Source organism: Hordeum vulgare, chromosome 2H (assembly GCF_904849725.1).
Source record: "Hordeum vulgare subsp. vulgare chromosome 2H, MorexV3_pseudomolecules_assembly, whole genome shotgun sequence".
Taxonomy (NCBI): Eukaryota; Viridiplantae; Streptophyta; class Magnoliopsida; order Poales; family Poaceae; genus Hordeum; species Hordeum vulgare.
The window spans coordinates 600,528,953-600,544,202 of NC_058519.1; the positions used below are offsets into that span (position 1 = coordinate 600,528,953).

Here is a 15,250-nt window from a genome sequence, read left to right on the forward strand (position 1 = left end):
TGGGCGTGTTGCACCCAACGCTGGAGCCGCGGACGGCGGGACCGCTTGTTGCGGCGCGTGACGGCGGTGTAGGTCGACACCGGAGCTGACTGCTGGAGAAGAAGAATGTCGCGGGCGCCGACACGGAAGTGCGTAGCTCCGCGACGGGGGAGCGCCTCGACGTCGAGAGGGGCGTCCCGAAGCCATGCCGAATCGTCGACGATGAAGGAGAGGGCGCCGAAGAGGATCTCGTGACCCATGCTCGAATCTCCACCGGATGGACATGGCGGAAAGATGTAGTCGCAAACTCGCCGGAAGTCGCTTAGACGCCTGCCCCACGGTGGGTGCCAACTATCGTGGGTATAAGTCTGACAGTAGATGTGTAGGGTACGAAAGGATGAGCAGAGCCTTAGCTATGGCGAGGTTGTATGAGTTCATTCCCCTCTACGGTGGAGGTAATAGCCCTACGTCTCAGCGCTCTTGGGAGCTTGTTGTCGAGTGGAATATGGATTGCAGTGAATTGCTAACCCCTGCACCAGTGGGGAAGGGTGGCTTATATATAGTGCGCTGCCCTTCACAACGGTTCGGTGCACAGGGGTGGAGTAGTGGCAAATAAATGCCTACGTTACAGGTAACGTATGTCTTAAATGCTAATAAAGGCACATGGAAACGTATGACCGTTTCTCTCCAGGGGAGTTACGATGCACAGAGTGGAATCCAGTCAGTTACTTTGATACACTCTGAATGCTCATCTCCGACTGGATGGTGGAGGATTCGTTACCGACTGGATGATGAGAAGTCCTTGATTCAGTCGGAACTGACTAAGGGCCTTATCCCTTATGAAGGGTAGTCCTTGGGTAGGACTTATAGGGCAGGCCTATGACCCTACCCTAGGACTATAACCCCATCAATAACCTTCCTCCTTGGTTGTGCATGAAGAGGAAGTTCATTATGATGCCAGTGTTCATCCAAGGCCCTAGGCAACCCGGCAATGACATTGATGTGTACCTAAGGCCATTAGTTGATGAACTTTTACAGCTATGGAATGGAAATGGTGTATGTGTGTGGGATGAGAACGAACATGAGGAATCTGACCTACATGCGTTGTTGTTTGTAACCATCAACGATTGGCCTACTCTCAGTAACCTTTCAGGACAAACAAACAAGGGATACAACGCATGCACACACTGTTTAGATGACACTGACAATATATATTTGGACAAATGCAGGAAGAATGTGTACATGGGGGATCGTCGATTTCTTCCGACCAACCATCAATGTTGAAAGAAAGGAAAGCATTTCAAAGGGGAGGCAGATCACCGGAAGAAAACCGCCCTCCGTACTGGTGATCACATACTTGATATGGTCAATGATTTACAAGTAATCTTTGGAAAGGGTCCTGGCGGACTATCTGTTCCGAATGACGATGCGGGACACACACCCATGTGGAAGAAGAAATCTATATTTTGGGACCTACCCTATTGGAAAGACCTAGAGGTCCGCTCTGCAATCAATGTGATGCACGTGACGAAGAATCTTTGCGTGAACCTGCTAGGCTTCTTGGGAGTGTATGGGAAGACAAAATATACACCGGAGGCATGGGAGGAACATCAACGTGTGCATGAAAAAGACGACATGCATCCAGAGCAGTATGAAGGTCCTGCCAGCTACGCTCTTACCAAAGAAGAGAAGGAAATCTTCTTTGAATGTCTGCTCAGTATGAAGGTCCCGTCTGGCTTCTCGTCGAATATAAAGGGAATAATAAATATGGAAGAGAAAAAGTTCCAGAACCTAAAGTCTCATGACTGCCACGTGATTATAACACAACTGCTTCCGGTTGCATTGAGGGGGCTTCTACCAAAAAACGTTCGATTAACCATTGTGAAGCTATGTGCATTCCTCAATGCAATCTCTCAGAAGGTGATCGATCTAGTAATCCTGCCAAGGTTAAGGAGTGATTTGGTGCAATGTCTTGTTAGTTTCGAGCTGGTGTTCCTACCATCCTTCTTCAATATCATGACGCACGTCCTAGTTCATCTAGTCGACGAGATTATCGTTCTGGACCGTGTATTTCTACACAATATGTTACCCTTTTGAGAGGTTCATGGGAGTCTTAAATAAATATGTTCGTAACCGCGCTAAGCCAGAAGGAAGCATCTCCATGGGCCATCAAATAGAGGATGTCATTGGATTTTGTGTTGACTTCATTCCTGACCTTAAGAAGACTGGTCTCCCTCAATCGCGGTATGAGGGGAGACTGACTAGAAAAGGCACACTAGGAGCGAACTCAATAATATGTACGGACGGGCATTCTTGAAGTGGGAGGAAGATAGAAATTGATGAGGTGTTGGAACCTCTGCTCCTTCTAGATGGTGGCGCACGGCAGAGGGAAATCTCTATCGAGGCAACACCGGTTGAGGATGAAGCTAATGATGATGATCATGAGGCTTCGGATCAAGTTACTATCGGACCTCGCAGGTCGACAAGATCACGTACTGCTCGTGAGTGGTACGGGAATCATGTCTTGTCTATCATGTTGTTAGACAACAATGAGCCTGCGAATTATGAAGAAGCAATGGTGGGCCCAGATTCCAACAAATGGTTAGAGGCCATGAAGTCCGAGATAGGATCTATGTATGAAAACGAAGTGTGGACTTTGGAAGTATTACCTGAAGGTCGTAAGGCTATCAAGAACAAATGGATCTTTAAGAAGAACACGGACGCGGACGGTAATGTGACCGTTTATAAAGCTCGACTTATGGCAAAGGGTTTTTCACAAGTTCAAGGAGTTGACTACGATGAGACATTCTCACCGGTAGCGATGCTTAAGTCCGTCTGGATCATGTTAGCAATAGCTGCATTTTTTGATTATGAAATCTGGCAGATGGATGTCAAAACGGCGTTCCTTAAAGGTTTTCTTAAGGAAGAGTTGTATACGATGCAACCCAAAGGTTTTGTTGATCCAAAGAATGCTAACAAAGTATGCAAGCTCCAGCGATCCATTTATGGACTGGTGCAAGCATCTCGGAGTTGGAATAAGCGCTTTGATGAGGTGATCAAGGCGTTTGGGTTTATACAAGTTGTTGGAGAATCTTGTATATACAAGAAAGTGAGTGGAAGATCTATAGCGTTTCTAATATTATATGTGGCTGACATATTGTTGATTGGAAACAATGTGGAGTTTTTAGAGAGCGTAAATGATTACTTGAACAAATGTTTTTCAATGAAAGACCTAGGAGAAGCTGCTTACATATTAGGCATTAAGATCTATAGAGATAGATCGAGGCGCCTAATAGGACTTTCACAAAGCACATACCTTGATAAAGTTTTAAAGAAGTTCAAAATGGAGCAATCCAAGAAGGGGTTCTTGCCAGTGTTACGAGGTATAAAGTTGAGTAAGACTCGGTGTCCAGTAACTGCAAAAGATAGAGAAAAGATGAGTACCGTCCCCTATGCTTCAACCATAGGGTCTATCATGTATGCAATGATGTACACAAGACCGGACGTCAGCCTGGCCATAAGTATGGCAGGCAGGTTTCAAAGTGATCCAGGAGTGGAACACTGGGCGGCGGTCAAGAATATTCTAAAGTACCTGAAAAGGAGTAAGGAAATATTTCTCGTTTATGGAGATGATGAAGAGCTCGTCATAAAGGGTTACGTCGATGCAAGCTTTGACACTGACCCGGATGACTCTAAGTCTCAAACCGGATACGTATTTATTCTTAATGGGGGTGCGGTAAGCTAGTGCAGTTACAAGCAAAGCGTCGTAGCAGATTCTACATGTGAAGCGGAGTACATGGCTGCCTCGGAGGCATCTAAGGAGGGTGTCTGGATGAAGCAGTTCATGACGGATCTTGGAGTTGTGTCGAGCGCACTAAATCCAATAACTCTGTTCTATGACAGCACTGGTGCCATTGCTCTAGCCCAGATACCAAGGTTTCACAAGAAGACCAAACACATCAAACGACGCTTCAACGTCATCTGCGACTATGTCAAAGGAGAGGACGTAAATATTTGCAAAGTGCGCACGGATCTGAATATTGCACATCCGCTGACTAAACCTCTTCCACGAGCGAAGCATGATCAACACCAGAACTGTATGGGTGTTAGATTCATTCCAATGTAAATCGCATAGCGATGTGAGACTAGATTATTGACTCTAGTGCAAGTGGGAGACTGTTGGAAATATGCCCTAGAGGCAATGATAAAATAGTTATTATTATATTTCCTGTTTCAAGATAATCGTTTATTATCCATGCTATAATTGTATTGGATGAAAACATAGATGCATGTGTGGATATATAGACAAAACAATGTCCCTAGTAAGCCTCTAGTTGACTAGCCAGTTGATCAAGGATGGTTAAGGTTTTTTGACCATATGCAAGTGTTGTCACTTGATGACTGGATAACATCATTGGAAGAATGATATGATGGACAAGACCCAAACTATAAACGTAGCATGTGATCGTGTCATTTTGTTGCCATTGTTTTTTGCGTGTCAAGTATTCATTCCTATGACCATGAGATCATGTAACTCAGTGACACCGGAGGAATACCTTGTGTGTATCAAACATCGCAACGTTACTCGGTGACTATAAAGGTGCTCTACAGGTATCTCCGAAGGTGTCCGTTGAGTTAGTATGGATATGAACTGGGATTTGTCACTCCATGTGACGGAGAGGTATCTCGGGGCCCACTCAGTAATACAACATCACAGATAACCCTTGCAAGCAATGTGACTAAAGTGTTAGTCACGAGATCTTGTATTACGGAACGATAAAGAGACTTATCGGTAACGAGATTGAAATAGGTATAGGGATACCAACGATCAAATCTCGGGCAAGTAACATACCGAAGGACAAAGGGAATGATATACATGATTATATCAATCCTTGGCACAGAGGTTCAACCGATGAAATCTTCATAGAATATGTAGGATCCAATATGGACATCCAGGTCCCGCTGTTGGATATTGACCGGGGAGTGTCTCAGGTCATGTCTGCATAGTTCTCGAACCCAATGTTGGAAATATGCCCTAGAGGCAATAATAAAATGGTTATTATCATATTTCCTTGTTCATGATAATCGTCTATTGTTCATGCTATAATTGTATTAACAGAAACAGTAATACATGTGTGAATAAATAGATCACAATGTGTCCCTAGCAAGCCTCTAGTTGGCTAGCTCGTTAGTCAATAGATGATCATGGTTTCCTGGTCATGGGCATTAGATGTCATTAATAACGGGATCGCATCATTGGGAGAATAATGTGATGGACAAGACCCAATCCTAAGCGTAGCACTAGATCGTATTGTTCGTAAGCTAAAGCTTTTCTAATGTCAAGTGTCTTTTCCTTCGACCGTGAGATTGTGCAACTCCCGGATACCGTAGGAGTGCTTTGGGTGTATCAAACGTCACAACGTAACTGGGTGACTATAAAGGTGTATTACGGGTACCTCTGAAAGTGTCTGTTGGGTTGGTACGAATCGAGATCGGGATTTGTCACTCCGCGTGACGGAGAGGTATCTCTGGGCCCACTCGGTAGAACATCATCATGAGCTCAATGTGACTAAGGAGTTAGTCACACGATGACGTGCTACGAAACGAGTAAAGAGACTTACCGGTAACGAGATTGAACAAGGTATAGGTATACCTACGATCGAATCTCGGACAAGTTCTATACCGACAGACAAAGGGAATTTGTATACGGGATTGATTGAATCCTTGACATCGTGGTTCATCCGATGAGATCATCGTGGAGCAAATGGGAGCCACCATGGGTATCCAGACCCCGCTGATGGTTATTAGCCAGAGAGGTGTCTCGGTCATGTCTGCCTGTCTCCCGAACCCGTAGGGTCTACACACTTAAGGTTCGATGACGCTAGGGTTATAGGGAATTGTTATACGAGGTTACAGAAAGTTCTTCGGAGTCCCGTATGAGATCCCAGATGTCACGAGGAGCTCCGGAATGGTTCGGAGGTAAAGATTGATATATAGGACGGATGGTTTTGGACACCGGAAGTGTTTCGGGCGTCGCCAGTAACGTACCGGGACCACCGGGAGTGGCCTCGGGGGTCCACCGGAAGGGGGCCACGACCCCGGGAGTCTAGATGGGCCAAGTGCGGGAGGGAACCAGCCCCTAGGTGGGCTGGTGCACCCCCACACTCAGCCCAAGGCGCAGGAGGTGGAGAGGGGGGGGGGGAAACCCTAGGCGCTGGTGGGCCTAAGGTCCACCTAGGGTGCGCCACCCCTCCCCCTGCCCTGGCCGCCGCACCACCTAGGGTGGGAACCCTAGGGGTGGCACCCCCTCCCCTCCTCCTATATATAGTGGGGGTTTTGGGGCTGTTTTGCACACAAATTTCCGTCTCCCTCGGCGCAGCCCTGCTCTTCTTTCTCCTCCTCTCTGCCGGTGCTTGGCGAAGCCTTGCCGGGAGACCTCGTCTCTCCATCGACACCACGCCGTCGTGCTGCCGGAGATCTTCCCCAACCTCTCCCTCCTCCTTGCTGGATCAAGGTGTGGGAGACGTCACCGGGCTGCACGCGTGTTGAACGCGGAGGTGCCGTGGTTCGGCACTAGATCGGAATCACACCGCGATCTGAATTGCCGCGAGTATGACTCCATCAACCGCGTTCTAGCAACGCTTCCGCTTAGCGATCTTCAAAGGTATGAAGATCTCTCACCCCTCTCTCGTTGCTGGTCTCTCCATAGGAAGATCTGAATATGCGTAGGAATTTTTTTGAATTTATGCTACGTTACCCAACAGTGGTATCAGAGCCAGGTTTTCTATGCATAGATTCTATGCACGAGTAGAACACAAAAGGTTGTGGGCGATGATTTGTCAATTGCTTGCCGCTACTAGTCTTATTCTTTTCCGGCGGTATTGTGGGATGAAGCGGCCGGACCGACATTACACGTACACTTACGTGAGACTGGTTCCACCGAGAGACATGCACACCGTGCATAAAGGTGGCTAGCGGGTGTCTGTCTCTCCTACTCTAGTCGGATTGGATTTGATGAAAAGGGTCCTTATGAAGGGTAAATAGCTTTGGCATATCATCGTTGTGGCTGTCACATAGGTAAGAAAGCGTTCTTGCTAGAAACCCAAATCAGCCACGTAAAACTTGCAACAACAATTAGAGGACGTCTAACTTGTTTTTGCAGGGTTTGACATGTGATGTGATATGGCCAAAGTTGTGATGTTGCATGTATGATGTATGAGATGATCATGTTATTGTAATAGGTTTCACGACTTGCATGTCGATGAGTATGACAACCGACAGGAGCCATAGGAGTTGTCTTAATTTATTGTATGAGATGCAACGCCATGTGCTTACTACTTTTACTTCATTGCTAACGGTTAGCTATAGTAGTAGTTGGCATGACGACTTCACGGAGATACGATGATGGAGAGCATGGTGTCACGCCGGTGACAATGATGATCATGCGATGCCTGAAGATGGAGATCGAAAGAGCAAAGATGATAATGGCCATATCATGTCACTATATGATTGCATTGTGATGTTTATCATGTTTTTCATCTTATTGCTTAGAACGACGGTAGCATAATAAGATGACCCCTCTTAAAATTTCGAGAACGTATTCCCCTAAGTGTGCACCATTGCGAAGGATCGTTGTCTCGAAGCACCACGTGATGATCGGGTGTGATAGATTCTAACGTTCGCATACAACGGGTGTAAGCCAGATTTACACACGCGAAACACCTAGGTTGACTCGACGAGCTTAGCATGTACAGACATGACCTCGAATACAAGAGACCGAAAGGTCGAACATGAGTCGTATGGTTGAATGTTGGAAATATGCCCTAGAGGCAATAATAAAATGGTTATTATCATATTTCCTTGTTCATGATAATCGTCTATTGTTCATGCTATAATTGTATTAACAGGAAACAGTAATACATGTGTGAATAAATAGATCACAATGTGTCCCTAGCAAGACTCTAGTTGGCTAGCTCGTTAGTCAATAGATGATCATGGTTTCCTGGTCATGGGCATTAGATGTCATTGATGACGGGATCACATCATTGGGAGAATGATGTGATGGACAAGACCCAATCCTAAGCGTAGCACTAGATCGTATTGTTCGTAAGCTAAAGCTTTTCTAATGTCAAGTGTCTTTTCCTTCGACCGTGAGATTGTGCAACTCCCGGATACCGTAGGAGTGCTTTGGGTGTATCAAACGTCACAACGTAACTGGGTGACTATAAAGGTGCACTACGGGTAAGATCTAATGCCCGCAGGGTCTGCACACTTAAGTTTCGGTGACTTTTCAGTATAGTTGAGTTATAGGTGTTGGTGACTGAAGGTTTGTACGGAGTCCCGGATGAGATCACAGATGTCATGAGGGTTTTCGGAATGGTCCGAAAACGAAGATTGATATATAGGATTGTTTCATTTGGCCTCCCGAAAGATTTCGGGCATTACCCGCAGTGTACTGGGAGTGACGAATGGGTTCCGGGTTTTTACCGGGAGGGGACCACCCACCCGGGAGAGAACCTAATAGCCCATGGGTGGCGCACCAGCCCTTAGTCGGCTGGTGAGGCCATCCCAAGTGGACTATTTCGGCTAAGGGAAAAATCAAGGAGAAAGAAAAAAAGAGGGAGGTGGGAAGGAAGGGACTCCTCCTTCCCCAAACCGAATTGGAGTTGGAGTCCCTCCTCTCCCACTTCGGCCGACGCCCTAGGGGATCCCTTGAGCCCCAAGGCTAGCCCATCGCCTCCTCCTATATATACTAGAGGTTTTAGGGTTTTTGAGACACAATTTTGCCACGTGCAACCCTAAACCTCTACTTCGTAGTTCTTTCTCTAGATCGGTTTTCTGCGGAGCTCGGACGGAGCCCTGCAGAAATAGATCATCACGATCACCGGCGAGCCGTCACGCTGCCGAAGAACTCATCTACTTCCCCGCCTCTCTTGCTGGATCAAGAAGGTGGAGATCCTCATCGAGCTGTACGTGTGCTGAACGCGGAGGTACCGTCCGTTCGGATCGTGGAACGACGGTGATTTGAATCACAAAGCTGTTCCACTACATCAACCGCGTTTCTTAACGCTTCCCGCTTAGCGATCTACAAGGGTATGTGGATCCGATCTCCCTCTCGTAGATGAACATCACCATGATAGGTCTTCGTGTGCGTAGAATTTTTTTTATTTCCCATGCAACGTTCCTCAACAATAAGTACTGCTGCGAAATTTTTTTTGTAACAAAGTTCATGTTGCAAAAAAGATCCTAGTGTTTTTGCAACAAATTTTTACAACATAAGTACTGCTGTGAATTTTTTTTGTAAAAGAGTTTCTGAAACACGGTTGCTGTTTCAGAAGACCACAATGAGACGCTTGTGCTGCAAAAGGAAAAATCAACAGCCTGTGTCCGTGTCCATGGATAAAGCTCAAAAGCTCAAGTCGTTCCCTTATTGCCACCAGCGAGTGGTGGCTGCACCACCAGCCAAGGCTTCCTAGCAGCCAAGAACGCATATCAAGAATAAGTGCACTACTGGAGAGATGAACGGGCCGCGCAGATCTCGGTCACAACTGCAGATCTATGTGCAGGGGAAGAGGCGGGCACCACCGGTGTCTACGGGAGGACGGCCGGCTGCCGACGCCTTGTCCGATCTAAACGAGAGATGCGAGAGGAAAAAGAAGAGTCGTGGAGAAGACGATGTGCTTCATATGTTTCAGGAATCGGAAAAGTGGACACGTGTTGCGCCCATCTGAACATGTGTTGCGTACAGAAGGTGGCGGACGCGGCGTTACTTTTCAGTCGGTTGACGGTGAGCGTTTTTCTTATTTTAGACGATATATGTTCTGCTCACAATTAAATCGGACCATAAATTCATATAAATTTATTTTGGGTACCATATAGTGTCTTTCAAAGACCGCGGTTTAGTGAATCTGCTAGAGATGCTGTGAGGTTACCCATCCTCTATCGCCGCCTACGCCGCCGAGAAGCGCCGCCGCCGCCGCCGCCGCGGCGTCCTATGGACGATGGCGGCCTACGCCGCCATCTCAAACCAAGGTATTTCTCCTCACGCGCACGGAGACACCGCGACCTAGCTCCTTATCATTTCGTAATTCTCGCTCAATTCGATAATCCAGTGCGCAGATTGATTGATTTTATCCTGATCCCTTTGTTTTATTTAAGCAGCGCTATGGAGGAGAAGTGCTCTGGGAGGAAGAAGAAGGTGAGGACGACCTACCCTCCGGCGGAGGAGGCAGCGGCGGCGGCGGCGAGTCTCCTGACGGAGGATCTCATCTTGGAGATCCTCTCCCGCCTCCCCGCCAGGTCCGTCCACCGCTTCAAGTGCGTGTCCTCGGCCTGGCGCGACCTCATCGCCGATCCTGCCCACCGCAAGAAGCTGTCCCAACCCCTCGCCGGTTTCCTTTACAGCACCTACCACGCGCCGGACCCCCGCTTCTACCACTTTCACTTCGCCGAAGTCCCCGGCGGCGCAGCCCAGCCGGTCGACCCGTCCCTCTCTTTCTTGCCGTCCGACGAGTACTGGTACGTCGACCAGCTGGACACCTGCAATGGCCTCCTCCTCTGCCGCGGCCACAAGTTCCCTTCTCCCCCTTCCGTGGACGGAGATCAGCAGCTTGAACGCCATTACATCGTTTGCAATCCGGCCACCGGGGCATGGCTTGGCATCCCCGCACTCCCCCCGGCGCCAGCCGGCCGCCGCGTCATCGCTCGTCTGGCTTTTGATCCAGCAGTCTCGTCCCATTTCCATGTTCTTCAGTTTGAGGACACCGAACAGGATAAATACATCACTGGAGTGACCATCTACTCTTCGCAAACTGGAGCCTGGACTTACAGAGGAAGCCGCCTGGTTGAGAAAGTTAGCCTGTTAAGCGGCCTTACAAGTGTCTTCTTCCAAGGTATGCTGCACTTGATTGGCACGCTGTATCCCGTGAACACGGACTATGACACTGTGCTGGTAGCAGTGGACATGGAGGGGCAGATGTGGAAGACTATCCGTGTGCCATCAGGTGGTTTGTGTTTTGATATGATCGGAGTGTCACAGGGGTGCTTGCACTATGCTGCCACACCGCTAGCTCCTGACGACAAGAAGAAGGAAAAGAATGAGGATACATCAGCAGTCTGGTACATGGAGGATTATGATAGTAAAGAATGGGTCTTGAAGCATAGGTTGAGCTACGATGAGTTGCGGGGCATGACTGGTGGGGAGTTCAGGGTGGCTGCTTTTCACCCAGACTGCGACACCATTTACTTGGATTCATTTGACGCTGATAGTTTGGCATCATACGATATGAAGCTTCGGAAGTTCCATCGGATCCGTAGTCTTCGGACAGACAAGGCGGCCATATTTTTACCATATGTTCCATTGTTCTCGGACTCATTTGCAGGTGCAGATGGGCAGTAGTGTTACCTGCAAGTCAAGCTTGTGCGTCCTCCAAGAATGTGATGTTCTGTAGGTGCTGAACCATTTATCTGTCGATCTCTGAATTTTCTTCAATCATGTCATTTTATTTACTGGTGCTTATGCTCCTGTAGCTTGATTTTCTGTTCAGAGCAATCCCTGTAACCTTAGAGATTAAGCATACTGCAATTTTGAAAGAACATGGTTACTATTCTTGTTGTCTGTCCAGCTATTGTCCTGGATACGAATTAGTTTCATGTCACTAAATTATTCTGAAATGTGGCTTTCTTGTCCATGACATTGAAGGATTATTTGTCCCAAATCCTGATATTACTATATTATTAGTGAATGTAGTTCGTAAACCTTTTCCTGTATTCAGAGCCTCTTATCAGATTTTTGTAATGTCTATTTGATGCTAATCCTCAGGATTCCGGCTGTGCATTGCGATTGAGCAAAATTCTTCTTATCTACTTTCCATGTAGCCAATGAATTCAGTCTGCTACAGTTTAACTTCTACCTGACCTGTTAATCAGTGGTTTCCTAAGAAGTTTTCTTGCTGGTGAGAAAAACAAGAAATGTCAATTTCTACCATGTGTTCCTCTGTTCTGCGAGTCATTAGCAGTGCTTTACCCACGTTTGCGATTACTCCAACATTTGGCTCTTTCCTAGGCCGAATTATTTGTCTGTTGATTTCTGAATCCACCTAAATGATGCCATTCCAGCTAGCTAGATTATTTGTTCAGAGCAATGCTTGTTATCCCTACATGTTAAGCATATTCCAATTTGAAAGAATAACAGTTATGCTATTCTTGTTTGTCTGGCCATTGCAGAGCACACGAATTGGTTCCATGTGGCTAAATTATGCTGCTGTAATATGGCTTTCTTAGCCATATCTAATATCTGAAGTATTTCTTGTGAAACTCTTTATCGAAGGAAAAATGCTTCTGAAACTACCTCACAAGTAGGGATTTCCCAATCCCCATGCATAACAGTAGCGATTCCCAGAGAAAAGGAAAACCTCCTAACATGTTTTACATATCACACAAACTCACAAGCACACTGAACAAGAAGGGTTTCTTGCCTATAACTTCGTAGTGAATCGGTTCATGCATAGTCCATCAGTTATCAAAACCATTTCCTTTCTTCCAATTTTCTACTGGCATTATATGTTTCTTTCCCCAGCTTCAACTGAAATAGTGACATCCCCTGACCAGTATTCATCATCACTACAGTAGATCTTTCAAGATGGTCGCAGCAAAGCATGACATCTGGGAAACTTACCTTGCTGATGCCGCATGGGCAGCGGGAATCAGTCAATTTGTTGCTCTATTCGTCCAGATATGTGCTCTGAAGGCCGTTCATTCCAGTGTGCATTCATCCATCGTCTGATCGTCGTAGCGCGTGCACTGAGCTCTCTCCACGGCCTGACCATGGACAACGATGTCAAGCCGATTGGTACGAAGACGCTGTACCGGCCGATCGACGGGGCACGTGGTCGAGGCACTGCCGGTGGAACTCATTTCTGACCATGGTTTTAAATAACGTGCTATATCTCCGCTACAGCGTGTTGTAGCCTTCAGAAGAAGCCCTACGCAGGGCATCTCCAACAGTTGGAGCCTCAAGATCACCACTGTATCAAAAAAATTGGTGTCTTGAAAGGCCAAATGCTTCATCCGGCAAAAATAGAGGTGCATGAGAAGGGCATCTTCTCAGCCTCACCCCATCCCAATCAAAATTTTGTGAGGGAAATGATTAAGTGGGCCAAGAAAAAAGACACGTGAGGAAACATGATTCGTCGAAACTTTTGCCGGCGCCTCCAAAAGCCTCCCAGCGCGCTGGGTTTCACCTGGGTATGCCGGAGCTATTTTGACGTCCTGGGACGCTAGGGCGTGGCTGGGCCGTTTTTCGACCAAAAAGCGTCCCCGAACCTAATACCAAACCTAAAAAGGTGCCGTGAGGGTCATCCTGGGGGCAAGTGGAGATATTCTAAGGGAGTTTGGTTCAAACACATGAACAAACATTTTAAATAGCAGACTATAGTGTTTATTCTTTCTTTTTGTCCCTATCTTTATCTTCACCAGTCACATGCATTCGACCGTGCATATAATAGAGAAAATAAGAAGCACGACTAGATGCACAGACAATAGAGAATCAAAACGAACATGTCCGAACACTAACCAGATGCCCCCGTGGAAGTTTGAGAGGACAAAATTGCCAAGTCCATTTGTAGATGCCCTAAGGAAACTGGTAGAAGGGCCAAGTCCATGTGTGAGTTGACGGTGGATCCGTTCCTTTTCTTTCTCGGAACTCTCTTGTTTTTTCTCATCATTGTCTAGTAGGTTTGTGTCGCGGTGGCATCGCTTCGAGGACGATGACAATGTCATCTAGAATAAATTTCTCGGGCTCCAACAATGTCTTTGTGGTGCTTGGTGCGGCGTTGCTGAGAAGTTCTATGCTCCATTTGGATTTAGACATTCAATGCCTTGACATTTTATTGACTTCAGTGCCAAATATCACAAGACATTGGTATTGAGCTTCAATACCACATCTAGTGTTTGGATGTTCATATATTGGGCACTTGGAATTTATGAGTGGCAACAATGCCAAATCTTGTTTGGATGCAACGGGTGTGGAATTGCACATTTGGAAATGTCCTATGAACAATATAACCCACTACCAAGTTTAAAAAAGTATAATGGACAATACTTACCATACCAACCTATTGTTCTTCATTGATGTTGGGTTGGCTACCTGTGTTGTTCGTCGACATGGCTTGATGTGCCTCTCAACATCAACATTGTCGTGTTCAACAACCTTTTATTTCAAGTCGTTGCAAGCAAGGTTGTTTGCTTGGTCTGGCGATATTAGCGTGGATGTCTTCCTAGATTAGGGCACCCCCTCCCCTCTCCTCGCCGATATGATTGGCACGATTGCCCATCTCTGTCGTATGTGGTGATTCAACAACATTTGTTTTTATTAGCGGGGATTCAACAACATTTATTTGTATACATGTCTTTATAGATACTTCAGTGAATGAATTATCGTTGTTGTACATTGTTGACACGAGCAATGGTGGAGCAACGATAATAAGTTTACTCGTGAGTTTCGCAAGAATTTTGAGGCATATAGCCATAGCCTTAGTCTCCCCCGTGTTTTTTTTAAATCTATGAGTGTAGTTACCCTATATGTTGTTTCCAATTTCTATTCAACTAATATATTTTAATTAAATTAAAATGAAAAAATATATTTCGGACAACACAACTGAAAGGACGTGGATGTCGCCTAAAGGGGGATGAATATGCACTTTAAAATAATTACGGTTTAGGCTTGAATAATTGCGGAATAAAACTAACATTTAATTAGTCAAGCATAAAACCTAAAACAACTAGGCTCACCTATGTGCACCAACAACTTATGCTAAGCAAGACGAACAACTAAGTGATAGCAAGACATATAACATGAAACAATATGGCTAACACACAGTAAAGTGCATAAGTAAAGGATTAAGAAATAACTGAGGCACGCAGAGACGATGATGTATACCGAAGTTCACACCCTTGCAGATGCTAACCTCCATTTGGAACGCACCCTTGCAGATGCTAACCTCCGTTTGGAACGGTGTGGAGGCACAATGCTCCCCAAGAAGCCACTAGGGCCATCGTAATCTCTTCATGCCCTCACACAATGCAAGATGTCGTGATTCCACTAAGGGACCCTTGAGGGCGGTCACCGAACCCGTACAAACAAGGTTGAGGCAATCTCCATAACTTAATTGGAGGCTCCCAACAACACCATGAAGCTTCACCACAATGGATTGTGACTCCGAGATGACCTTAATTGCTCGGGGCAATCTCCACAACCTAATTGGAGACCCCA

At 46.4% G+C, this 15,250-nt stretch overlaps 1 protein-coding gene across 2 annotated transcripts; it reads left to right on the forward strand.

Moving 5' to 3' along the window:
* The first annotated feature begins 9,896 nt into the window (after positions 1-9,896).
* LOC123427612 (putative F-box protein At2g16220) lies at positions 9,897-11,652 on the forward strand. 2 transcript variants are annotated; one of them, XM_045111692.1, is made up of 2 exons: positions 9,897-10,011; positions 10,138-11,652. In XM_045111692.1, exons 1-2 carry the CDS (start codon positions 9,974-9,976, stop codon positions 11,375-11,377), a joined length of 1,278 nt encoding a protein of 425 aa, XP_044967627.1. In that variant the 5' UTR covers positions 9,897-9,973; the 3' UTR covers positions 11,378-11,652. The 2 variants fall into 2 exon arrangements, with proteins under 2 accessions (XP_044967627.1, XP_044967628.1); XM_045111693.1 differs by having other exon boundaries at positions 10,141-11,652.
* Positions 11,653-15,250: the final 3,598 nt, after the last annotated feature.

What these genes read in the sequence shown, in the direction of transcription:
- LOC123427612 (XM_045111692.1), top strand. Translation starts at nt 9,974, where the DNA reads ATGGACGATGGCGGCCTACGCCGCCATCTCAAACCAAG. An exon ending in CGCCGCCATCTCAAACCAAG is followed by an intron (nt 10,012 to 10,137) that starts GTATTTCTCCTC and finishes GTTTTATTTAAG; the next exon opens with CAGCGCTATGGAGGAGAAGT.